The 27055-nt window shown below is 42.4% G+C and overlaps 1 protein-coding gene and 1 long non-coding RNA gene across 5 annotated transcripts; one reads left to right on the plus strand and one right to left on the minus strand.

Annotated features, from left to right (window-relative positions):
- Window positions 1-4977: 4977 nt before the first annotated feature.
- Window positions 4978-19923, minus strand: HNRNPA3 (heterogeneous nuclear ribonucleoprotein A3). Of its 4 annotated transcripts, none has more exons than XM_033167519.1 (12): window positions 19902-19923; window positions 15882-15981; window positions 11610-11732; window positions 11294-11440; window positions 10927-11137; window positions 9660-9749; window positions 9482-9574; window positions 9303-9386; window positions 7652-7801; window positions 6161-6286; window positions 6004-6078; window positions 4978-5917 (listed from the first exon to the last, which is right to left on the minus strand). In XM_033167519.1, the coding sequence occupies exons 2-11, from the start codon at window positions 15942-15944 to the stop codon at window positions 6023-6025; spliced, it is 1143 nt and encodes a 380-aa protein (XP_033023410.1). In that variant the 5' UTR covers window positions 15945-15981; window positions 19902-19923; the 3' UTR covers window positions 4978-5917; window positions 6004-6022. The 4 variants fall into 4 exon arrangements, with proteins under 4 accessions (XP_033023410.1, XP_033023417.1, XP_033023401.1 ...); XM_033167526.1 differs by lacking the exon at window positions 19902-19923 and adding an exon at window positions 19587-19721 and having other exon boundaries at window positions 7652-7789; XM_033167510.1 differs by lacking the exon at window positions 19902-19923 and adding an exon at window positions 19587-19721.
- On the plus strand, window positions 19314-23655 carry LOC117056856. Its single transcript, XR_004427772.1, has 2 exons — window positions 19314-19381; window positions 23327-23655. It is a non-coding gene; the product is annotated as an uncharacterized LOC117056856 (long non-coding RNA).
- Window positions 23656-27055: the final 3400 nt, after the last annotated feature.

Genomic DNA, 27055 nt, shown 5'->3' on the forward strand with positions numbered 1-27055 from the left:
CCTAGATTGTTTCATTAGAATGTGGCCTTACCACAAGGGTTTCAACTTGGGCTAATATACCTGTAGAGCAGGGGTGGCCAACTCCCGAGACTGCGATCTACTTTCAGAATTAAAATCTGGCAATGTTCTACCCCCTGAACTGGGGGGTTCAGTTGTTGAGCTTTTTTAGGGAGGAGAAAAGCCCTGTTTTGTGGGGGTTCAGGTCAAAGTCGCTGAGCTTTTTTTTAGGGAGATCTATCAACAAAAACCTTGCGGGGAATCTACTAGTAGATTGCAATCTACCCGTTGGACATTCCTGCTGGAAAGCTAATGGGTGAGATATCCAACATGTCTCACCGCGCAACAATTTTTTACTTAGTGGAATGTTTCCTTCTTGCCCTTATTGGCTACTGCATGCCCCCAAAAACTGTTCCAGATGGTCAGTCAAACACGATCACAGAGTTGGAAGAGACCACTGCTACAATGAGTCTAACAGGCAAGAAGAAAGTGTCAAACAGTTCTGTTGGTATGGCACAAGTCTCAAAAGTCGTGGGTTTGGCCATGCTGGGCAATATCCCTACACTTAAAGTTGGACTCGATGACCCTGTTAAGAGGTCACCCATTATGTTATGGAGTACAGGATACTGCTTTTATTAGGAAGAACAAACAGTGCAGCAGCTCAAACTATCACTGGAAATGGCAGTAGTTAATTGATCTCACCTGAAATAACATTCCTTACCTAATATCCAGCTATTACCTCTGGTTTTATACTGTATTAGAATAAAAAACATGAAGACCAAAGTAGTTTTGAAGAAGCCAAATTAAGTACACGTAGGATGACTTTATAAGCATTCAAACTTCAAATTACAGCTATAGCTGCTCATGATTATTATTTAAATGCAAGGCAATGGTGTACTATAGTTTAGGGCCATTTTATATTCAGGAACCTGTTACTAATTAGAAAACAGTATGTATCATTAGTTATGAAGGCTGTTTATAGTATTGCCTACTCACCCTACACAAAGTCTTCCTGGTTGCTACACACATTTTTGCAGGGGAAAGCACGAGTGACACAAATGCATGTCATTCATATTATTATAAACATGCAATATTGTATTCCAGAACATCTCCAACTACACAAGATAATACATGTAGGTCTGTCTACAGCAACCCCCATCAGGACACTGCCTTGCTGAGCGCTGAATTCCATTATGTGAAAAAAGATTTCATAAAATTTTGTCATGGATTTTTTCCCTCCTCTTTCAAAGGCTGAGATTTATTTAGAGTTAGATCAGACTAGCCAAATCTGCTGTAATGTATCCAGGGATGTGTAGTCCATACAACTAAAGGAAGGTTACCAATATTCACTTGAGTAAATCAAAACTTCGATTTTAACATTGTAGAAGCTGGAAGGAAATCTTTAGTAAATGGACGGGCAGTGATGTAGAAATGAAGGCCTAATAGTCACATACAATTGGAAAGATTAGCCAACTCTCATAATTTATGACACTTTATTGTTAAGTGTTTGAACAAGGTCCGTGGGAGATTACACACTTCAATCACTTTCACCTATCATAGGCTATCAGCGTATTTCACATCATCCTTCAACTTGTGGAGATGGCTGTCTTTGTTCTACCCTGCAAAGTAGAAGAGAAAAGTTTAGCACATTAAGAACGTTAAGCTAAGGAGTATCCCAGCTTCGCCAACTAACTGTTGAAGAACACTGCTCTGCTATCACTTCTTCTCTCCCCAAATCTTCTAAACACCTCACCAAACATGCAGCTGAGACTGCCTTGGGACAGTACGTAAGCAAGTTCACCTAGGTTTCAGGACTTCCTTTCCTAGGCACAGAGCCGGCACCCTCCTACTAGAGGAGGAAAACAAAAGCACATACACTCACCCCAAATCTACGTTCTGTTGTGTGTAGGGCGGAAAGGTGCAAAATGAGCACACAAGCAGCTTGGCTGAATCCCTATTTTAGAAAAGAGAAAATGAGCAGAGCTGCTGTTTGCCACTCCGGTGCCAGGCAACGGCAGCAGCAAACTGCAATGTCTAGTGCAGCAGTTTTAGATAAGAGGCAAATTAACAGACGTGGCCTTGTAGCACTGTGTGCTCTCCCATTAAACATTTGCACTACATTTGACACGTGTGTATGAAGATGGGAGAAGTCAACAATTATAAATGTTCCCTGCCAAAGTTCATGGTTGAATAGGAGTCAGAATGTGATGCTGACAAAAGCCTAGGTGCCCAACAGGGGAAGAAGATATGGAACCATGATCCTACATCCATTAGCATGCAGTCCTAGCACAGATGGAGAATAAGGCAAGACAGAATTCTAAGTATTTATCGAGATATCTCAAATTCAAGACTAATGGGACATTATGCAGGAAAAAGCCAACCAATATATAGCACTAAGAAGCCATTCTTAAAGATTTAGGTTACCTGAAAACCAATTATTTGGTAGGGACATCAGGTACTCAACTTTCAGAGGAAATTATTTTCTTGTCTGAAATTCAGTAATTAATAATATTACCAACAGAAAATCTGCAGTTCCAACAGGTGTGCAAAGGTGGTCAGAATTCAGGTTGACTTTATGCATTGGATTTGCCAAATCCAGTTACAGGCAGTGATCATTTTAGGCACATCCAACTGACGCACAAGTCCTTTTGGACCTGGAAAAAGGAGGGCTGGGGGCAGGCTTATACACGCTCCACCAATGTGTGCTTTGACCCAGAACGCAACCCCTGCAGAAATGGGGAGTTACCTGTATACTAATAAACATGAAATACAGTTTTTTATTTTAAAAATCTACTTATTTAAGTTGTGGGAAATTATTACCAAAAGATGTAATCTAGTAGAAACCATTTCACTAAGTGCAAGGCTAAATCCCAGATAAAATCTTGCTTCAGCAAGCAGTTCATCAGACAAGCTACTACACTTCAGCCACCTTTAAGCAATCTGGATAACACTGACCTCCCTTTTAGGATTTTTGCATTACTAAAATAACATGAAACATTTTCTAAAGCTGTATCCGTGCTAAAAGTCACCAGTTATAGCTTCCCTATACATCAGTCAGATGAAAATTTAAATTTTAATGCTGCATTGCTCACATTTCATAGTATGGAAGTACAATGATTAAGTACTGGCACTCACCTTGTTTTTGCATAATTCCTTATCACAGAAGTTGGATTTTCAAAGCCAAGAGTACAGTCATGGGCACATCAATGTTTTATATTGTACTAGTCTTACCAAGCCACAGGTTTTCCAGCAGGCAAGAAATCCACATCTGGTCATGCAGAAGTTTCTTCAACAATCTGCAAGTCAAAGAGATTTTTCTTACCTTGTTCAGGAAAGAGTAGCTCTTTTAATTCGTTAAAAGTGTTAGAGACAAACCTTACCTATTCTCATTCCCCTTCCTTTCAGGTCTAAATGCTAGACCTATGACTGGGTGAACTCAAGTAGCTATGACTCAAGGAGGTTCCAACTGGTGAAGAACTCTTGCTAGACTTTCTTCGATATTTCAGCAGTGATAGGCAGTTTTAACTAGCTTTTGGAAAGCTGCTCACTATCAGCATAGTATTTTATGCTTTCACTTTTCTGGAAGTTGAAGCTGGTGCTGTCGCTGCCTTGTCATTCTTTAAATATGCTGACTGGTCCACATACACAATAGGCTGCTGGAAGTCCTGTCTGAGTCTCCTTTGATCCACACTTTGGCTAAGAGGTACATCCTAAAGTCTTTAGAGCTGGTTAATTGCTGTCCTCTGCTTACACTTCTCCACATCAGAGAACTAGGTCTAAGTCACTGGCACCAACAACTGGCAACTTACAGATTGAATGATTAAGAATAGCAGAACAGATTAACACACTATAAAATTGGTTCCCCCCCCCGTGTGCGCCATCAAGGTCCCACCCTCTCCCACTCCAACAACAGAAAAACTCATCCTCTAGGTTCTGCCCCTACAATCAATAGTAGGCCTGAAAGGGGTGATTTAAATCTACTCTACTCTTCTAAGAAGAAATCTGCATATGCAGCTTAGTAATGGGAGGATTCCATTTCACAATACCAAAATGATGCCCTTCTACACGTTTTGCCTATTGGATTATAGAACACTTGTTTCCTGTTGGCCAACTACCCAGCTCCCACCTTAATATATACTATTATGATATTATAGCACTCCGGGGCTGTATCAGTGCTTGACCCTTGTACTTTTTGAGATTTAACCATAGAATTCTATACAACCACCACCACTGTATGCCTTGTACAAGCCCAATATACACATTTGGTTGAACCTACAACAATTTTAGAGCAATGTTTTATAGTGTCTGATAATCCATTCCTATACTGGAATTGTTTACCTGATACTGTTCATTGGCCTAGAGAAGTAGTAACAGAAGAAAAAATCCAGCATCATACTGGCAAGTGTCTGAGTTTCTTCTACTCACTGTGCCCTACTCTTCTGGATGTGTACTGACAGAAAGCACTGCTCTGGCAATAGTTAAAAGAGAAGTCTGATCAGGTTGAGAAGGATAGCCTGGGAACATGGCTGTACACAAATTTGGATAAGTGAAGGAGTAGACCACACACCCCTGCTTATGAATTTTATCAAGTTTTAACCACACGATTCTGATGCATAAAAGTATGGATTTATAGCCCACAATACTCCTGTTAGTGACAAATATGTATCATGTTCAGCCCAGATATTTCCTGTTGCTAGATTGTGAACCATTTGGTTTTCACATCACCTTCAAGGCCTACAATCAAGGCATTAGAAAGTGTGTGAAATGTGCTGGGTTTGTTCATAGGTCAGAATATTTATACCCAATTGCAAGGAACTTGAAGCGATTGTGCCTGTGCTGTAAGTTTGTTTCAGATAAGAGAGGGCATGCAGAAATACACAAAGTAGGAAGTATTGACCATTACAGATGAACCCGTGTTTTGAGGGAAGAAATATATACAACTGAAGTTATACAATTAAGCTAAGTAACAGACCCAGGTCATTGGTTTCAAAGTTTTAATTCAAAAGAGTGTGTGCACACACACTTAAATCTGTTTTGAGTTTGGGGGTGGGGGTGGGGTGTTAAGCCTCAACAGTAATAAACCTGTTCTGCCAATGCTTAATGTAGTTCATGTATATACCAATGAAATGGGAGGCAAACTGAATAAAGCTTTAAAATATCTCTTTAAATGCTTATTTACTTATAAGTCTTAGGCTAAGAAACAAAGGCTACAAATTAAGATATGCACAAGCCAGAAGTATCTGGAATTTTCATTTGAAAGTAAAGCTGTTTATCATTCACAAGCACTAGTTTAAATGACTCACTCCTAGTTATACAGCTAAACAAGCTTTAATGCAAACATCTCTTCTCTCCCTTTGCATGTGCAACTCATTTCGTTCAGTTACATATGCAGAAAACTAAGGTTCTTAAACGATTCAGCATTTCTATAGTTTAAATTAATACAGATTATAATGCACTGATTTTTTTTCCTAGCAAGAATATACCCTAAAACTACATTTCTTTATTTAAAGAAGTTTCAGTAAGAAAAAACTGAACTACACAAATATTGGAAAAAATTAAAAGTTCCTTAATTATTTTTAATTCCTGGTACCACTACCACCACTACCACAAATTTACAGGGCAATATACCTGATTTATGAAGAAAAGACAAAGCTACAAACAACAAATTAAAAAAAAAGTCAGGAATGTACATCTAAACACTACATTGCATTAAATCAATAGCTGCACTCTTTGCAAACTGTGGCTATGACAGTCCTTAAGAAGGGTTTCCTGTTTAAGCTGCAGTAACTTTTTCTGACTATGGTTCATCGCTCCTTCTGTGGCAGATTTTACAGTTCCTCTAATGCATTTGGGACGACTGTCTCAAAGTAACCTGCAGCTTTCCTGACAACTCCTCGCTCTCTCCTAAGAACTGTGTAGCCTGTTGAATACAGGATAAGAAAAGGATTACTCTCAGTGAAACTTTGTATAGTCTTCATATACAACAAGTATTTGTAGCATACCTACCCTTATTCTGCTACAATTTTTAGAATCTTCTTCCACCATAGCCACCACCTCCTCCTCCTCCTGATCCATAGCCACCTAAAAACATGGGAACATGGACTGTTTCAATATTCTTTAGGAGCGTAACAGACACATATGTACTTTAGTAAGTTGTACTTACCACCATAGGGACTGCCTGAGCTTCTGCCACTGAAACTGCTACCTCCTTTCATGGGTCCATAGCTTGAGGCCTGTTGTCCACTATAATTGCCAAAGTCATTATAGTTTCCACTTCCACCGTAGTTGCCTGAGAATAATAAAATGTAAGGTTTGTGTTTATCAGATCAAGAATTATTTGAGAAGTACATTTCAAGTGCACTACAATTCATTCACATTAACTCACCCACCCAGCACAAAATACACTTTAGTATACAACAAGTGTTTCATAACTCCAGATTTACTGTATGCACATAATGGGATTTCAGCTAACTGGACATAATCATGGCTAGGCTGAGTAACTGCAATTGTTCCTAAGAACATTCAAAAATGCAAAAATTTATTTCCTGTTCAGTTCTTGCTAACCTTTGTTATATTGGAGAAATAAAAAATGCTCCCTCCTTTGCTAAATCATTAAGGGTTCCTGTTCTTTTAATTAACCACATTAATAACTCTAGATACTTAAAATTCTGCTGTGTCAACTTAACCAAGTTCAAAGTTTCTTGAGAGAAGTGTGAAAAAGATTATTATTCTTTTTCAAAAAATGATGATCGGACAGTAGTCCAGTCCCAGAAAATGAGACAAGTATTCCAATTCACACTACAAGGCATTCACTAGCACAGATCCAAAGTTCCCCAGATCTGAGCACTGAACAGATAGATTGGACTCTTTCCTCTAAACTCCAATCCCAGCACAAAATGCAGAGGCAAGAAAAAACAAACAACAGTAAATGATTCACAAAGAGTTTCAGGTAGGAGAGGGAAAGTTTGTAGATTACATTAATGGAAGGATTCTTAAATAAATGCTGGGCAATGGAACCAGCTGGCTAGAAAATTGTAGTTGTTCCCTTATTAGGTTTTAAGGCTTAATGAATGTTTGTATGAAGTAATGGTGGGGAACCTCAGACCTGTGCACAAAATGCAGCCCTTCAGGCCTCTCTATCCAGCCCTTGGGACTCAGCCCAGGCCACACTGCTCACTAGCCCTCCTTTCTACCTTTCTTGAGGGTTCTGTCTGGCTGGAATGTGTCAATGAGCTCTTTGCCCCTGGGCTGGGGGATAGAGAAGGGCATATGCAGAAAACTACTTTCCTTCGCACACTTTTGACTTGGGCTTTGTCCACCACTGACATGTGGCCACTGGAAGGTTGCTCAGGTGGAAAAGCAAGCCCTCTTTCTATAGATCCCCTGCTCTGGAGTCTTGTTACCAGTGCAACTCTATAGCTTAAAGAAGACATCCTATAAACCTGGCCTGGGGGGCGGGGAACCATGAAGCTTTTCCATATATCTTTCATACCACCGATATTTCAAGCGGTTAGAACTTGGAAGTAGTTTTCATTTTTAGCTGAAGTTTACACTGCACAACATTTTAAAAACGGTGACCGGCTAAAGACCTCAAGCTTGTTATCCAACATAAGCAGAACAGATGGATCAACACAATGTACTTCAGGATTCTTACCACCGAAGCTCCCCCCTTCATTGTAACCATCATAGCCTCCACCTCCTCCGCCATATCCACCACCTGGGGTTCCATAGGTTGGGCTGCCACCATAACCTCCTCTGCCGCCGTACCCAGGACTACCTCCATAGTTCCCACCTTGAGAAAGATCAGTAAAAGTGACAGAAATGTGAATATTTTGTTATGAAACAACATGATCTAAACACAAAAGTAACTGGGAACTGTAAAGCAGTATCTAAAAAAATCACCAATACTGCATGGAGACCAACTACTACGAAAGGCGCATTACGACGTAATAGCTACCAATCAAGTCATCCCAATGGAGAAGTCCAAATAAAATCAATGACCTAGCCACGACTGTCTAAGGATTTATCTAAGGATTAGTAGTCACAATTTGCTGTTTACAATCAATGGAAACCATTTCATGCCCATAGCTGAAGACTGGTTGCCACTGAGCATGATTTATCACTTGATTACTAGAAACTGCCAAGTATTCCATGTGCAAGGACCAGAGGCTCTATCTGTCATGGGTGATTCAAGCAGCTTGAGGATCACCCATATTTTGGTTATTTATCCTGCTCTGAGAAGGCTTTGTGCATACCCAACTATATTTTGGCTGCAGTTAATAAAGCAATTCCAAAGTCTCTTAATAGGTTACATACAGTTCACAAATCTAAAAATAATGTTTAGATCCTGAGTTGCCTGTCCATGTACAGAAGGGAATCTGATCCAGCGGAAGCTCTTACTAATAGAAAGGGCGAGCGAGAGGGGGAGGTGTTTGCCAATTTCACCAGTAGCCCTCTGTGCGGCCCCTATGCAACTTTTATTGGAGATTCCCCAACTACCTGGAGCACTTTTTTAGGGGACTTCCTTCCTTGCCCCCAGGGTGGCGGCACTCCCATGAGCAGAATTTTGTTCACAGGTACTTAGGATTCAAGACACTGGATTGGATCCAGACTGGGGCACAATCAACTGTCCTTCCAGATGGCAGGGCTTTGTGGAATGACAGGGAAAATGCATCTGCAGCCCTGCTGCTCTTTGTGGCCAAAGTGGAAGGTGGGGCAGGGAGACATTCCAGGCTGGAAAGGCAATTGGGGCTGATGGCCTCACAGGACAGCAGTGAGAACAGTTTGTGATCTAGTGGATCCTGGCTTGTCTCAGTTCTATCGCCTTCATTAGAACGCCCCATTCCAAGACCTACCACGGGCTAATTAAATGATGTATCTGAAGAAGTGTGCATGTACACAAAAGCTTATACCCAGAACAAACTTAGTTGGTCTCTAAGGTGCTACTGGACAATTTATTTATTTATTATTTATTTCGACTGTGTAAGACAAACACAGCTACCTACCTGAATCTAATTGATGGACAGCCTGCCATCAGCTGCCCCGGACAAGTTTGGTGATCACCCAGCCTGACATAAGGTTTGTTTTTTTTAAATTGCTCTGTAAGTTAGCCATGGCTTAGTCCCATGGGATAAGTTAATCGTGACTTAAACTTAAGAGAACCCAATTTACTGTAATACCTAGATTTTCCACAAGTTGTCAGCTTCCCTTTCACATTTCTCACATTAAGATCCATCAGGCAGATCTAAGGAGGGACTGACCCCCCCCCCGTATAACTGAACAGGTATTAGCAATGTTATTCTTACCATCACCAAAGCCATTGTATCCATCACCACTCCCGTAACTTCCTCTGCTGCCACCACCACCACCACTTCCGCCACCGTAACCACCTAAAATCAGAACAAAAAGTGTAAGATACAGTGATGCACCGTAATTCAGGGTAGTATTTTTGGAATGGGGTGGAGAAGTAAGAACAGATTTTTACCTCTGCCACCAAAACTTCCTCCTCTGCCATAACTGCCACCACTGCCTCCAAAGTTCCCACGGCCCATGAAGTTGCCTGAACTGCTTCCACGACCTAAACAATAAAAATAAAAAGTGAATTATTACAATGCTTGTAGGCAATTATTGCCAGAGGCTGTGCTATTATGTAACAAACTCACTTCTCTGTGCAGTTGCCGTCTGCATTTCTTGCTTGGAGAGAGCTTTCTTCACTTCACAGTTATGTCCATTTATAGTGTGGTATTTCTGAACTAAAAGAAGTTTTGAAACGATCCTTATTATAAAAATGCACACAATTGAATAACCACTTATGCCATAACAGAAGATATTTTCCTCCTTATAATCAGTAAAGGAAACTCTAAAAATACCATAAAACAAAAGACACATAGCACAAAGAACCAAAGAAAGGAAGTCAGGAAAACAATGGGCAATGAAGTTTGTTTCCTAGATTGGGAATAGATTCCTATACCATAAAATGGATGCTCAGCATCCCTCTTGTCTCACCTCTTCATAAGGAAGGAACATCTCTGGAGCCTAGAAATTATTGGGGGGGGGGAGTGGGAGAAGGAAAAATTCATGGGGAAAAGAGCTCCTCAAAGAACAAATGACTCATGGAATCCAAGCAATGCTTGAATGATAGGGAAACAGTAGGAAAGACCATAATGAAATAAAAAAGCTTCCCCTTTTTGATTTTAGCTGATCATGTCCTCCATAGCCCTCCATTGTGTGGTAACTGATGGTCATTTGCGTTGGACTCTTCCCACTCAACCCAAGTGTGCTCATTTTCCTGCTGGATTTCCAAGAATGTGCTTGCTTTGGACCCAAGGTTCTTTAGGATCCTAGCATTGTCCAGGCTATATTTTAAAGCAGTTAGCAAGCCTGTTGTACCTGGGTCATAAGTATACTCAATTAGTGTGAAGGATGCTTGAAACCTTAGGGTGTAGCATGACATTCTTACTTGCAGGAGAGCGAGCATGTGACCAAAACAAGTGGGGGGGGGAGGGGGGAGGAATAGGGACAGGTAGACAGCCAGCTAGATCCTGACAAGGGGCCCAGCAAGGAAACTGGATTGATGGAGTAAAAAAACAGTACAGGCTGGAAACTGGACTGTTCTTCTCAGGTAGGCCCGTAACTACAAAGATTCAGGCAGGGGAGGGCGACTGAAGAGAGGCTGGGAGCAAATCATGCTCCTCATAGTCTAAAATTGTAGGGAAGCCATCACACACACAAAAGTTCAGGAGAGAAAAGCACCTGCCCCCCAGCACTATATTGAGATTTAAAAGGGTTATCTTTTAAAATATATTTAGTTTAGTAAGAAAGCAAATAGGAAGACTAGTTCTTATAGTAAATTTTTTGTTCACTAGGAAAAGGTTCCATGCATCAGTAGCTTGATATAAAAAGCCTGCACAAAAGGAAAGCATTACATACCAACAATTTTGTCGACTGTATCATGATCATCAAACGTTACAAAGGCAAAACCTCTTTTCTTTCCACTTTGTCTGTCTTCCATTACTTCTATGGTTTCGATTTTGCCATATTTTTCAAAGTAATCTCTTAAATTATAGTCTTCTGTGTCTTCTTTAATTCCTCCCACAAATATTTTTTTCACTGTTAGATGAGCACCAGGTTTCACAGAATCCTATAAAATTGCAAGTTACATTTAGTATCTCAACCTTCCAAGATGGTGCCATGCCTAAATACTTACAAATGTCTTACAAAAAGATTTGTAATTGATTAAAAGTTCCTACAATTAAGGTTTGACAAATGCAGTATATATACTTAAATATTCACTTACTTCTCTAGAAACGGCTCTCTTTGGTTCCACCACACGCCCATCAACCTTATGTGGTCGGGCTGCCATAGCAGCATCTACTTCTTCCACACAAGAATAGGTCACAAAGCCAAAGCCTCGGGAACGTTTCGTCTGTGGGTCTCTCATCACCTTCAAGAAAGTTAAAGCATATAACAATAATTTAGGCACTGACTTTTGTGAATGCTGCAAACCTGTGTATACTTACCTAGGAGTAAGCCCCACTGGAAACAGTGAGACTTTCTTCCAAGTAAGCACAAACAACATCGTTAAAAGTAAACTGAATGTTATGATCACTTACCACACAATCTGTGAGTGTGCCCCATTTTTCAAAATGTTCTCTTAAACTATCATCTGTAGTTTCAAAGCTCAGGCCACCAATAAACAGTTTTCTCAACTGTTCGGGTTCTTTAGGATCGTAGCCCTGAAAGTAGATAAGTTTCAATATGCTGTACGAGATTTGTGTTACTGCAGCAAAGTCCACCCACACAATTCACAGTAACTTACTGTCTTATCACACTTTACTACGATTAGGTACTATCATACTGCTTTGCTGTATTTTTTTAATGAAAAGTGAAGTCTGTAAATATTTAAATAAATAATAAACTCAATTGGCTCATGGTTCCTCTCTCGGTACACTTCTACATAAACAAGTTTAAAGGGTGCAAAGCAGATTGGGTGCAAATCCAGGATTTTGTTACATAGTGTATAAACAGTTCTTACAGCCTCATTCAGCGCATGTTTACTCTGTAAAGTAGCCATCCAATGCGTCCTAGGCAAGTTTATGGAAAAGGAAATCCCATTATGTTCAACAGTGCTTACCCTCAAGTCTGTCTTAAGTACAACCCTCTACACATTTACATGAAAGTAAGTCCCACTAGATTCAATGGGATTTTGGAGCAGGCATGCAAAGGTCTGTGCTGTTAGTGTGCTAGAGGCAGCTAGGATAAGGACATAAACTTCAATTAAGAATCTAACACCTTCATCAACTGATGTCTTTGGTCTGTGCATATAAAGAAATGTTGACTATTTCAAGTTAAGTTAAAAGGAATAGCAAACAAAAAACCTTTAATGCCATGTTGTGAACTTCAGATAGACAACTCTAGCAAAAGTTGGCTAATCACTAAACCAATCGACTAAGGGTACGTATAATTTTCTACTTACCACGCCTAACATATCAACCCCCAGATTGATTGATTTATTGCAGGAAGAACAAAACTTTAGGCTACACAACACGAGAGAGCAGCATCCAGTTCTACTTAACTTTGTAAAGTTCAGAATAATCTGCACACAACGGGAACAAGAAACCTGCTGCATTTTTTAAATAGCCAACTGCATTGCTTACGGCTCAGAAACACACCACTGCACTACAAAACAAATGTGTCCTCTGTGCCTGGCATAACTGAAAAAGTTTCAGGAGACACAGGATTTGTCCCCATATAGATACAAGTCCTAATGGAATACCCATCATTCCAAAGAGTAGATGAAGTATTTCAATTCCAAGAAACATAAGGAACAAGATGTTTTACCCATTTTATGATACCACTTTCTCATTTACACTTCATGTACCAAGGCAGGGACCACCAATGTAGTATTCATGGAGCCTAGGGTGCCTTCCAGTATTTCCAATGGCACCCGCAAAAGGTCTCAAGAAACACCCTCTAAAAAATCCACAATGCCCGAGACTCTTTGTTCTTTCTGCTCACTGGCCCCAAAAGGAGGTAAGATCCGGTGTCAACAGTATGGAACATTTTATAGTTAATTGTTATCTGTTCGCATTAAGGCTGCATAAATAATGTGTTAAGAGCTATTATTTATAAAATTATGTCCCTGCTGGGGGAAGGCTATAGATCCAACAGATCCATACCCTACCCAGTTCCTCTACACCAGGGGACAGCAAACTTACTGGGCCTCGGGCCGGTGCCTCAAGCGCCGATCGTGCTGTGGGCTGGAGGGCGGGGGAGCGCGCCCCCATACACGTGCGCACATGCTATTTCTGGCGCACTTCCGGGTTGGAGGAGCACCGGAAATAGCTTGTGCGCATGGGCCTCCTCCAACTCAGATGTGCACCGGAAATGACGTTTGAGCATGCCCACAAGCTATTTCCGGTACTCCTCCGACCTGGAAGTGGGCAGCCGCGCCGGTAAGAGCGGGCGGTGGCAGTTGCCGCGGGCCGGATAATTGAGTCCCGTAGTTTGGAGACCTCTGCTCTACACGCACCCAAACCAGGGAGGTGACTGACAGCCCTGGAAATGGTGTAATAAATTTTATGGGACAGGAAAATAAAACCTCAGGGAAGGATGAAGAAGCACAAGAATGCTGCTCTGCCCTCACTTCTCCACTGCTTGTAGAATCCCAGCAGGGCACTGGTAATGGTGGTTCATTTGCCTATGGTTACTCTTTTAAGCAGCAACCTTAGGTGCCTTAGTTTGCAGGTAGAAATTACTTGTTTTATTACAGGTGATGTATATGAGAGACTAAATGAAAGTCTAATGTTAAAGCCTTCAAACAGAGAGGCTATAATTCCCAGGAACAGAAAAATATAAATATTTTCTTTTCTTTTTTATATACTACACTCTCACTTCACAATGTGTTTACTTTCTCCCTCAGAAGGTTAGATGCTGCAGGAACTCCCCAATACCAACAGTATTTTTAACCATCGCTCCTTGAAAGTAGCACATTTCTCTGAATTAATCTATTGATTCTGATGGGGAGATTCCAAACTAAGTAACAGATTACCCTAAATTATCATTTTTATTTTGTCCCTACACAAGAGGCTTAACAGCCACATGTTTTCAGAGAAACAAGTACAATGTTCTGCAACAGCCTTATCAGCAGATGCCCACAGCATTCCGAATTATTAGTGGAGAAATATATGCCTAGCTAACACAGTTGAGCAGAAAAGCGTGACTCACATCGCCAATTCTTCAAGACTTGAATCTTTCCCATCATGGTTTTTATGGCAACTATTCTGGAATACTAGGGGGCTTCTAGGCAAAACCTGAATTATGGAAGGTGGTTGCCAAATGGACAATGTATGAATTGGTCCAAACCGGAAGACAGAAAGTCACAATTTTTGGTTGTCTTTAGTAGCCAAGCTGAAGCTTTGTGGTCATCCCATCTCTCCTCTCAAGTGAAACATGCATGTTTACCAGGAAACAAGTCCCAGTGTATTAAGCAAGTCCCAGTGTATTAAGTGGGGCTAAATTGACTACAGCCTTTGTCTCTGATCTCCTGCTGGGCCTCCAGATGGAAGATTTGACTAAATGGCCAGCCTCAACCTCCTCACTTGAGTGGGCTCTTCAGGCTCTTTTTGCAGCTCTTGATTTTTACTATTGAAGTGTCCCAGCCCAACATTTATATTCAGAGCTGCTTTGACAGCAAGCATCCAAGGTGTTCCTTACATCTAATTCACCCACTGCCAAAACAGCCAAGCATTTATGCTTGGAGTTGGAGAGTGAGGTTGGGATCTTCCTTATTCTTATGTTCAGAACTCTTATGGGCATGATACCCACCCGATCCAAGCTAGAGAGCAAGGAACGGGCTCCACACCTCCCTTGCCAAAAGGTGAAGGCAGCAAGAAAAAACCTAAACTTTTGGTAAGTTCCCATAAAGCAGCACCTTTGTCATGATGGACTCATTGCAAAATGGCAGCTAGCTTTCCCTTGTTCCTCCTGCCTTCCACAAACAGGATGTCTTTAGATCTTATGCATTCCATTCATCTGTGGGCAGTTGGCGGATGCTGCTGCCTCACAGTAAGATCTTGTGGTTTCTTGGAACTCTACAATTCTACAGCACATAACTAAAACCATAACACAATACATTACAAGCCACCATTCAGTTTGTAAGAAGTCATTGGAGAAGGGAAATATATGGGTTCTCAAAAACAGATTTATTGCTAAAGATCTCTAAAATATTTCCCACTACACCTGGTTCAGAAATTGATCATCCCCACTCCTGGCAGCATCTGGCCTTGTTCTCAGTCATATGGTAAACCAATGTTTGGTCTGATACACCTTAAGATTGCAGACAGGACCTTCTATGACGTAACGCTCCTCTGCTTTGAAGACTATTGAACATCTTACCCCCAACACACTAGTTTTCTATACTGAGTATCTTTTTATGAAGGCGTATCCAATAATGGATGCAGTCTGAAATACCACAGCACATTATTAGCACATTAGTGAGATCTAGATCCTAATCAACAGGCAATACTCAGTCCTCGCTCGTTTCTGTATATTGTATTTCTGGAGAACCATTAAAAGCCGCCTCTTTAGTAAAATGCCTGTTCATAGAGTATGATCACTTTTATACCATTATAGAAATAGCACTGCTGGTTTTCAAGTTCAATACTTCATAGTAACTCTCAATATGTTTAAGTATTAAGTTAGAAGCTATTATAGAAATCACCAACTAGTGTGGAGAATGAAAAGCATAATACATGCGTAAGAGCCAAGCAGAAGAGAAGAGTGCAATGTAGCGTCTGAGCAAACACAGTGTTACCAAAGCAGCAGAAAGCAAGAATTCTCTGTTTACCCATGTAACAGAACTAGGAAAAAATAAAGTATTCCACCTGTGAAGATCTTCTTCCCCTCCTCTTGTAATCTTCAGCCTCTCTCTCATCTTTACACGCCATTTTTGGAGAGCGTTCTGACTCAGTTGCTCCTTTTAACCTAGATAACAAGTAGCACGAGTAATTTACCCGTTCCTAAAAGTTTTTACTTTCTTACTCTCATACAAATAAATGGCTTATTTTAGTGGAGCAAGCATATGGGAGCCACTTTAGTTTAAGGGATGGTACTGTATGAGAGAATGAAACAAACAGAGAGGGGGTATCTTTAATCTCAAGCCATTTATCCTGAAATATGGAACTCATCTGTTTACACACTGAATTGCAAGAGCAGTAGCTAGCAAGAAAGGGGAACAAATGCCTGAATAGGTCAGCCAGGCATATAACCTGACAGTATCACTGGAAATATCTTATTATTTAAAAAACCTGACAGTATCTTTATTTATTGTGTAAGCCAATTCAATAGGAAGCCAATCAGACACTGTTCAGATGTGTGTAAACATGCTTTAGAGTACCCAAGATTACTTTAAAGGCAGGTCTCTATGCTTCAACCCCTATATTCCACTGACTGAAGGAAGGCCTGATGGAGGAGCGGGAAGGAATCAAAGCCCAATCTCCCTTTAACAGCCAGCCAGCGTCCTTTCTCTCACCCCTATGCCAACACCTCAGCTCTTCTGCCTCTCCCCCTCATTGTGTTGTTCGAGTCCACCAAACCTGCCTCACCTCCAAGGCAAGGCTTACGTCACAGCTACTTTGCCTTCAAACCTGGCGCCTCTTGTTCCTGGGAGACATCCGGGTCCTTGAAGCAGAGGCCCCGCAACCTCTCTTACTAGGCCAGCGGCTTAAAGAAAGGGGGGGGGGGGGAATTGACGTCCTTGTTGCCCTGCTTACAGCTTGGGATATCACTGAACCAGCAGTTCTGATCCTTGATACAGATTCAGATATCTATCTCACAGAGAAGGCCATGTTGTTGCCTAGATGCACCATTTCCTGCTTCCTACTGAGAAGCAATAATTAAAAAATCCCTCAGAAGGATAAAGGTGTCCATAACAATTCAACAGAGAAGCCCCCAGTTTCGGGCACTAGCATGTGCATTGCCTTACAAAGTGCCAGCAAAGAGAGGCACTGCTTATCTTTCTAGCCTCATGTCCTATTTCCTGTAAAACACTACATTTAAATAAATAGCCCTGGCAATGCAATTCTCCCCATAATTCAGGTTGGAGAGGGGCTGGCTGGGAGAGTGATTTAGGACAATCTTCATAATTGCAGGCTGCATTGTTTTCAGGCTGCATTGTTTTCAACAACCCTGCAGTGTGGTCTGGTGGTGTTGCAAAACAGGGTGGGTACGGGTGGTGGATACAGCCCAAGTTGGACAGAAGGAGTGGCTCACAACAACCCTGCAATGTAGTTCATTGCAATTATGCTACTATTGCAAGTTGAGGGGCTGTGCTGTTAGGTCAAATCTAGCAATTATGTCCTGAAGATTCTTACTCCCGTTTATTTGTATGCAGAGGGGGGTGTAGTTTAGGTCAAAAATATCAGCCCCCACCTGTTATGTTGAGCAGGGACATTTATCCGTACTTCTAAATTTTGCTTTCTTGCAGGGGACAGCTGTTGCCAAACCAGAGTTACATTAAAATATTGGAAGAAAGAAATGGCCAATTAAAACAAGAAATTCAAAAGGCCTTCTTTGAATCCTTTTACTGTATAACTCAAGACAGACAGTAGCTTCTGTTGAAGGGGTTCAACACCTCACACTTGGGGTCCCTTCCAACTCTACAATTCTGTGACCCAGGTCCCTAACACTCAGCTTAGATAAGCAAAGCTACAGAGAGAATGCAAACCCTGAAACAGTGCAAAAAAGCAAGCCCCAATACACCCTGCATAGCTGGTTTCAGCAAGAAGGCCAAGGAGAACATTAGTATCATGAACAGCATATAGTTCTTGTTACAGGTACAGTACAAAGCCCTTTTCCTGCTACAGGTAAAACAGGATTAAGCAAGATTGCATAGTCACATAAATAATACTTAGATATTTCAGAAGGTCATTTCTAATTTTCATATACAAAACAGCAAGTGTTGAAGCTATACCGTCCAATGTTTCTGAAGCTTAATAGGATAACTGATAAAATCTGTATGTCAGCTAGGAATTTTAAAAAACAAAAACCAGAATGCAATATAGAGCACAACATTAAGTTAGTTTTTTTTGAAGCAACATGTGTTTGACATTTCAGTCTAGATGTGCACAGGTTTTAATCATGGATAGTTGTCTCCAGACTTGCAAAATAATTTGGCATGTCATCATACAAAAATGCTTGTTATACTGTAGTTCAGCATTGGTTTGAGGGGGACTTTCATTGAAGCTACACAATCAGGTTCAATTTTAATTAAATCTAATTTAAGATTTCAAGGTCTGGAAATTCTTCTCACATCCAATCTTAAAAAGATATTTTATTCACATCCTTATGTTGATTTTTTGACAGAATGGATATACAGTAATAAAAATTAAATTGGAACCTTATGGAACTTACTCCCAAGTAATTCTATCTTTATAACGGGGACTCATCTACAAAACTGTAATCACTCAATGGGGCATTGAATTCATTACTTTCATTCAGAATTCAGCTGCCAGACTTTTGATCATACTGCCAGAGAAAGATAATTAGCTAGATAATGTTATTAAAGAGGCATTTGAAGGCCTGGTTGTTTCCATGAACCAGAAAACTCCCGTCACTGGCTTTAGTGACAGCCACCAAAATACCCAGCAAGACAGACAGAATTAGGAACAGCTACGAATTAAAATCAACGTCAAACCACCAGTTATTCAGAACTATTTTTTGGGGGGGACGGACGTGTTTTCATCTCAAGCACCACTGGCCCACGTGGACAAGTGCAAGATATCCCATAATGTTATTAGAACTGAAAGCACCCGAATAATTTATTATGGGAGGCAGTTAGTTTTAGCTCTTCTGCTGCTGTGTAGGAGGAACTGGGTGCTTTTGTTAACTATTTTGTTTTCATTAAAAAAAACCCACACAAGTTATGCAGCTAAAAGATATAGCAAATTCTAATACTTTTTTTGGGGGGGGGGTGTCCTCAGTAAGGTTCTCGGGATGTGTTTCGTCGTCGCGCTCAAGTCAGTGGGATTTTACTCTAAAGGTTATACAGCTTTTAAACTTTAAAAAGGCAAAAGCTGCACAAGTGGCTCGGGAAGTCGAATGAGAACCGGCGAGGCACTTGGATCAAGTCACGGGTTGTAATTTGCTCACACTCACACACATTCAAGCCTAATAAAACAGTCGAGGGAAGGATTTTGGTTTGGGTTCAAATTAGGAAAGGCCTCCTGCGGCTGCCTCACTCAAACTCATGCCTCTTTCTCCATAGGGTTACAATGGCGCCCAACAGAATCCTCTCCCGCCCAACTGCCGCCGCCGCCGCCGCCGCCGCCCTCTCGCGCCATTTCGGATAATTAGCTGTTTGCAGCTGGATAAAGCAAGAACCGAGGTGGTTGGAAGAGGGAGGGGGGGTGGATGGGGAGAAGGCCAGGAGCCGAGGCAGCCAATCACTCTCCCTCCCGCGAGCCCCTCATGCGCCGCGCCACGCGCCCTCTGTAAACCCCCCCCCCCCAGCCTCACGCCCGCTCCGTAACCGCCGTTGTAGGACCCTCTCCCTGCCTGCCTTCCCGCGCGGCGGCGCCGACAAACGTTACCTCCATTTTGTGACTGGATTTAGCCTCCTTCAGCCTCAATATGGAGCCGAGAGGAAGAGGGTGGGCGGGGCGGGTCAGAGGAAAAGCGGGACACGTGAGAGGAAGGCGGGCTCGCGGAGAGGGAGGGAGAACAGCAAAGAAACGGGCGTTTAGCGGGAGGGGGGAGGCGTGCACGAGCGCGGTGCTCGAGACGAGACGCGAGGGGGGGGGGAGCCGCGATTCGTGCTCGTGCCTGACCACGAGTGAGGGCCGATTCTGGGTTATGAGAGGGAGGGAGGTAAGGAGGTACGGTCCCTCCTCACTACCGCCACCCACCTTCCCTTTGCCTCAGCCCAGTCCTCCCCACGGAGCCGCCGCCAAGACAAAGAGCGCGCTGACACGCGGGCGGGATCGTGCGCGCGCGGCAGCGAGTGGGGGGAGGACTGACGTGTGTGTGGGGGGGGGAAGAAGTGACAGCTGACGTGGCTGCGAGGGAAAGCGCGTAGGCAGGCAGGGAAGCGCGCGTGTGCGCGCACGCTCCCGCATGGCCTCTCTTGCCTCTTTACCTCAGGGACGGAGGAGCCCCGCGTTGGGGGCGCCAGTTGTTGTTGAACTCGCCCATTCCCGCCAGATTTGGCCCAGCGGCCAGGGATGATGGGAGTTGTAGTTCAACAACGTCTGAAAGGGGACGACGACGACGCTGTATTAATGCCTCCCACTTCGAATATATAATTGATTTGTAGTAGAAAGGTCTGAAAATAGAGGCGATGGATGCGCTTTTGTAACAAAAAAAAACCCCCCCACACCTTTAAAGAGAGAGGAGGAAGCTTAACCGAGTTGGAGCTGCCGCTTCGCGCGTCCCTGATGCCTCCCCACAAATAACATCATCATATAATAAGCGCAGCTGAGCGAGAGGCCGCTGCCGCTTCCATTTCTCCCGCGCTCTTCCTCTGGGCAGCGTTGGAGGCCCAGCCATTGCGCCTCCCAGAGTAACAATTCGAAGCAGCGGCATCTGTTCACTTGCATGTGTTTTGCAGCCGCTAACTTGCCTGTTTTTCGTGGGCACGCGAGCAGCAGCAGCTGCTTTACTTGCGCCGATTTTGCCCCGGAGGAGTCTTGAGGAGAAGGCAGGCGGGAGCAGGTGTTGCAGAGCGGAGGAGGGTCTCCCACCACCTAAGAGATGCTACTATCTCCTTGGGGTGCAGCAGCTGGCGCGGGGGGGGGGGCTCCCGAGTAGCTGGGCCTGGCCGGTTCCTCTGCAATGCTAACACCTGTCTGGACTAGAAACCTGCGAACTTTATACCACAAACACAATTTCAAGGTGTACAAAATCATGGGCGTAGCTGTAGGGGTGCAGCTGCCTCCCCTAAATCAATACAAATCTGAGGTTCTGTCTTCCCTTAACAATAGCCTGCTCCCTCCACCAAAAATCCTGGCTATGCCCATGTACAAAATTACATGGCATTAAAATGTATCATCCAATTCATATTCTCTCAAAATACCGGTAAATAATTCCCCACCACCACCACCTCCATGCTTAATACTTTGTAGCTTTGATCTAATTCTCCTAAGGGTTGTTAGAGTGGAGAGGTAGGAACACAAACACTTTGAATCCCATAGCTAAATAAGCATGGTTGTCCCAAAGGTATTGTGACCCAGGACTGTCTTAAGCATATGCAGTGCTGGGGTGCAAAGATCCGCCTGGCGCTCCCCCCCCCTTGCCCTGTCCCAGGCGTGCAGGAGGGTGGAGCTGGCCGGCCGCCTCAGCATCTCGCTGGCTCAGTCGCCCCCAAACTCACGGCCTCTGCGCCCGCAGCAGAAGAGCCCGACCGATGGGCGGGCTCTTCCCCGGACTCAACTCTCGGGCCCCAGACTCTAGGCCTGGCGCCCCTGAGAGCCCAGCGCCTGGGTGCCCCGCACCCCTAGTGCCTATGGGTAAGATGGCCCTGGTGACACCTTGTGAGTGGAACCTCCATCTAAATCTGCATTGGCTTTCATGCACGTTAACATTTCCATTTGAATTCTCATCTGTATTGACATGGCAAAAATGGCAAAAGCAAAAAAAAGCGGGGGGGGGGCCCTCAAATGTTCTTCATCTAGCCCATTTCAATGTTATTTTTATGTAGTGAACCACCCTGTGATCCTCAGATAAAGGACAATAATAATAATAATAATAATAATAATAATAAATTTATTATTTTTACCCCACCCATCTGGCTGGGCTTCCCCAGCCACTCAGTATGCAAATATGATAATTACTTTTAAAAAATGATTTGGGTGGAGCTTCCTTCTTTGCAAAACAACAACCTTTTGCGCACAAACTCTCATTGGCAGCAATCTCTGAAAGAAATGGACTAAGGAAGTAATTGGCATATAAAGGTAAAGGGACCCCTGACCATTAGGTCCAGTCATGTCCGACTCTGGGGTTGCAGAGCTCAACTCGCGTTACAGGCCGAGGGAGCTGTATACAGCTTCCGGGTCATATGGCCAGCACGACAAAGCCGCTTCTGGCGAACCAGAGCAGCGCATGGAAACGCCGTTCACCTTCCCGCTGGAGCAGTACCTATTTATCTACTTGCACTTTGACGTGTTTTCGAACTGGCATATAAAACACATGTATAAATCTGGTAGGAACTGCTGCCCCTACTTGGGTTGCTCACCAACCCTGCCAAAGTGAAGGTCCTGCATCAGTGCCTGGAAGTGGTATTGAACTGGATGTGGATCAAGAAATTGAAGTTGAATCCAAGCAAGATAGAAGCTCTGTGCTTCAGGGGGTTACCATGTCTAGGATTTGGTCAGACAACATGTTCTGGGTGGTATTGCACTTATTGAAGAGCAAGGGAGTGGTTTGGGAGTTCAATCTAGAGCTATCATTGTCACTTGAAGCTAAGGCGACCTCAGCTGCTTAGGTTGGTGCATCAGCTACAGCTTTTTCTGGGCAGGAATAGCTTGACTACAGTTATCCACACCCTGATAATTTCCAGGATGGACTTTTATAATACACTTCATATGGGTCTTCCAACTCTTGAAGGCTCTCCAGAATTTGCAACTAATGCAGAATGCGGTGGTGAGAATATTGATACAAGTAGCGGGGTTATTGTGTATATAACACCCATTCTCAGACAGAAGCAACTGGTTGCCAGCTATCTTCTGAGCCTAACTGAAGGACTTAAGTTGATATCTAAAGCCCTGAATGGAATGGATCCCAAATATCAGAGAAAATGCTTTCTCCTATGTCAACCTGCCCACATACTAAAATCAGTGGAAGAGACTTTCCTAGTGATTCTTGTATTAAAGGACCTGTCGAGTGCAGCGACCTGTGGAAGGTCCTTTTCAGTGGTGCTTTTGCATCTTTGGAATTACAGTACCTTCCCACAACTCTGTTCTTTCATATGTCTGTTGAAAACCCACCTTTTCCACTAGGCTTTTAGTGGCTATTGGGTTAAACAATTTTAATGGTGTTTTTAAGTTATGCTGTTTATGTAACTTGTGAGAATGATGTTAGTGTTTTTGTTTATTATGTAGTTTTTATTTTATCTTGTTTGTAAATATAGTGAAGGGCAGTATGTAAATATCTTAAAAAGCAAACTAATAAATGATTGTTGCACATGCAGGTACATTGCAGTAGTTTCACACATGACATGTGTGCCTGCAAAAAAAACAAACTGATATGGTTGCTTGTAATTCTTCAATAATATGCAAGATTGGCAAATATAAATGAGATTGCTTCTCTTTTCTCATAACGGTTTTTTAATTTTCAGATATATGTAAGTGAAGGCAAGGAGACAAGACATTAAATTCCAAATATTTGAGCTGTCAAAACATAACCACATCATCACTATGCAGGATGGTGTGTTTATTTTGTTTTCTGTTTTGTTTTGCTGACGGAAGAAATTTTAGGACTGGACCATAAAATATCCAGCTGTGTTCGGCCAGAGTAAGCAGAGAATGGAAGGAGTTGAGATGTTTCCATATTTTATTTAAGGATAACTAATTCAGTTTGTTGCTCTTTGTGATAATGACTTCTAATTTTACAGTCACTCTTTCCCTTTGAAGTTCCTTTGTTTGATGAATAAATCTGCAATGTGAATGTAAGGTTTCCTGTGATTATTAATTTGAGAATTTTAATGAGACATAGCTGCATTATTTGATGCATATTTAATTTTTAAAATACTTGCTCTGAAGATCAAAACTAGAGAGATGTGAATGTGTCCTTTCCGACTTGCTTCTTAGAACCCCTGATGAGCAAGGTAGAAGGAAAAAAAAATAGATCGTATTCCTTCCATGACTGCAATGCAGATCTGATTGTGGGAGTGGTTGCTAGCAAACACCATGGGGTCAGTGTTCAGCCAATAACAGCCAACTCTCTCAGGCTGAATTTAAATATATGTTGTTGGTCTGAGTTGCCATTTTCTGGCTTCTAAACAGAACAAATATCACTTTTTCTATTAGCCCCAGCAATTTCTTAAGCACGCTGGCAGGCATTCTTCGAACAACCAGCAATGATTAATTGTAAACACTGCTAATTCTTTTGGTCAAATTATACAATTGCAAGCTATATAGCCCCTTTAAACCGGAGTACTATGATTTATGCCAGTCCAGTAGGGCTAGACAGACAGCTTTCGAGTTCTGCCATGGTGATGGCTGGCTTTCACCGAGCAGGAAAGCGGAGGAGAAGAAAAACGACAGAAACACAAAACAAGAGAGCCCTAACAGCTGCTTCCTGAGTATCCATGGCAATACCATCGGCACACACGAATCACCGAGAAGACGATGCTTCCCCATGTTAACAATGTATAGACTGAGTTAATCTGCACATGGGGACAAGAAAACATCACATCACATCAACCCCCACTGCACATCCTACCAGATACTGACATCACAGCACCCTGCACTATATGAGCTGCTGAAGTGTGCAAGCAGCAAGAGCACCGTGAGAGCCTTCAGAAATTTTGGTCCACGACTACAATGATGATAATCCCTACAGGGCAGGTTTGAGGGCGCCTCAGGCAAGCTGCTCTCTCCAACACAGTACCTTTCTGGTAGGCAGCACCCCACGTCCATGAGCTTGCTCTGTGATGGGATGGGTGGCAGCAGGGGAAATGTCTGTTATAGCCTCTTAGCTCCGTGGGTCTCTCAGCTCTGCACGCTTTTTTTTGGGGGGGTGACACAAACTCTTCATCGCCCACTGAATGGGTTTATGTTAGCATGCTATATCTCCCTTGAACATAAACTGGTATTCATGACAAAATTGTGCATAGTCAGTTCGAAAAGTAGCCCAATTAATCCACTTATTTTTTGAGGACACAATGAGACTCATTGCAACCACTTCAAAAAATATACTTGCAGAAAAAGATTGGAAGAAGTTAAGAGATGTTCAGCCTGCCCTGCTGGAAAAGCAAACTGAAAATATAGAACTACATTATCTAGTACCTGGTCAATATATTATACACCTAGGTGTTGGGGAAAACCTGTTCATATCTACGTCCAGCACAACTTGTATGATTTATATACAGCACTAAATCAAATATGAGTCAGTAAGCCTGTTAGATGTAGGGAGCATAACTGAAAAGTCATGTTCAGATATTTTTCGTGCACCGTATCTTCCTCCATGATCACACACACACACACACACACACACACACGCAGCCATTCCTCCAAAGAACTTCAGGTGGTATCATGGATTCTCTCTCCCATCCTCACAGCAACCTATGAAGTTAGCTAGGCTGAGAAAGATGGTGACTGGTCTAAGGACACCCAGTGGACTTCATGACTGGGTGGGGATCTGAACCCAGGTCTCTTCTGTCCATCACTCAGATCTAGCCTTCCTCAGTCTGGTGACCTCCAGGTATTTTGGGCTGAACTATCATCCCTGACCATTGACCATGCTGGTTGGGGCAGATGGACGATGTAGTCTTAAATATCTGGTGGGGACTAAGCTGGAGAACCACCACCCCATACTGCCATAGAGTCTCAACAATCACTCCTTGCCATTGGTGGGGCTGGAAGAGAATTAAGAGGACTTACTGCTGTGCTGAAAAACAATTTGTTCTCACCACTGTTTAACTGAAAGCATTGTGAATGTGATTATTATTTACATGGATTAGTTTCCTGTTAACCTAGTCCTCTAAGGGATGCCCAACACAAATCAAATAATCAAACATTAAATCAGGTAAAATGAGGCGCGATGGCACAAAATTATAAATACATAAAAAGGCCTCCATAATCCTCCAGGGGTTAAAAATATAATACTCAAATTAATGGCCCATTTGCTGCTAATGTGTGACATGCCTCACACACACCCCACCCCAAATAGCTGAGCTCTACTTGAGATTGTGTCAAATGTGGAGTGAGAATTTAAGCATAAAACGTAATATCTTCGTAGGAAGCACTTCTATCATGAGCTGAATTCATTAAATACAGACACTGACGGTAGTCTGATCAGTGATGTGCATGTTAAAAGGGATATTCACTGGTGTGTCATTGACACATTCATGTTTCTGCTCAGTAACGCACACCCGAGTGCTTAATACCGTAGGTCACATTGCAACAGGCACAGTTGGAAACTGCTGAGTACTACACATATTTATGGCAATATATAACCTGATGACATTTCCTGCCTTCAGGACACACATGATTTGAGTTCTCCTGCTTTCATAGACCGTATGATTAATCATATTCTTACACTAATAAGGAGGATAGTAATATAAGCAGTTTACACAAACAAACACCTAAGTTAAGGTCAACTGCATAACACACAAAATGGGATAATACCTGAATGATTAATTTTTAGATGTGCTTTCATGGAGCTGAAATAGCCTTCAGGTTGGTGCTACCTTACAGAGGTAACATTCACCTTTTGAGGTAAACAAGTGCATATCAACTTTAGCTAGAAGAAATAGATAAAATAGATTCTTTTGTTTGGGAAGGAAAAGGTTGAGCTACTGAAGCTGTGGAATAGTTTTCTATGTGTTCTTAAATGTATGAAGTTAAGCAAAACAATCAAAATGTGATTGTAATTCAGGTGAGAATTTTTAAGTGTAGAAAACACACTGAATATCAAATATGTATTTCAGTATGGGTAATGATGACCCGGCCAACCTTGAACTCTCCCACTGAAATCAATGGGACTAAAAGCAGTGGCTGTTTTAGATGGAACTGAAACCATGACTGGCATGACAATCCTTGTTGAAGTACTGTCAAACGTAGTGGTCCCATATCAAATGAAACCTCTCAAAAGTGTCTGCAGAACATGGGGAAACTCAGGATAAAGGGTTCCATTGCAATCACATAGTGTTTGAGTTGGAAGGGATCTTGGAGAAAGTGACATTAGCCCTGAAAAGTTCAGGTTCAAGGTAAGCTTTGCTTGATTCAAACTACAGATCTGTAATGAAGGTTGATCCTTGGTTGAAGGCTAGCCTTTTGGGGTCCGAGAGTCACTTTGGTGGTCAGCCAGGGGCTGATGCATACCAGCACAAATCCACTTAGGT

Source organism: Lacerta agilis, chromosome 1 (assembly GCF_009819535.1).
Source record: "Lacerta agilis isolate rLacAgi1 chromosome 1, rLacAgi1.pri, whole genome shotgun sequence".
Classification (NCBI taxonomy): Eukaryota; Metazoa; Chordata; class Lepidosauria; order Squamata; family Lacertidae; genus Lacerta; species Lacerta agilis.

Bases quoted from the DNA above. Each gene is read 5' to 3' on its own strand.
- HNRNPA3 (XM_033167519.1), bottom strand. From the start codon at position 15,944: ATGGCGTGTAAAGATGAGAGAGAGGCTGAAGATTACAAGAGGAGGGGA. The intron at 11,441-11,609 runs GTAAGTGATCAT...ACTTTCTTGAAG, and splicing joins GCACACTCACAGATTGTGTG to GTGATGAGAGACCCACAGAC. The intron at 7,802-9,302 runs GTAAGAATAACA...TCACTTTTACTG, and splicing joins ATACAATGGCTTTGGTGATG to ATCTTTCTCAAGGTGGGAAC.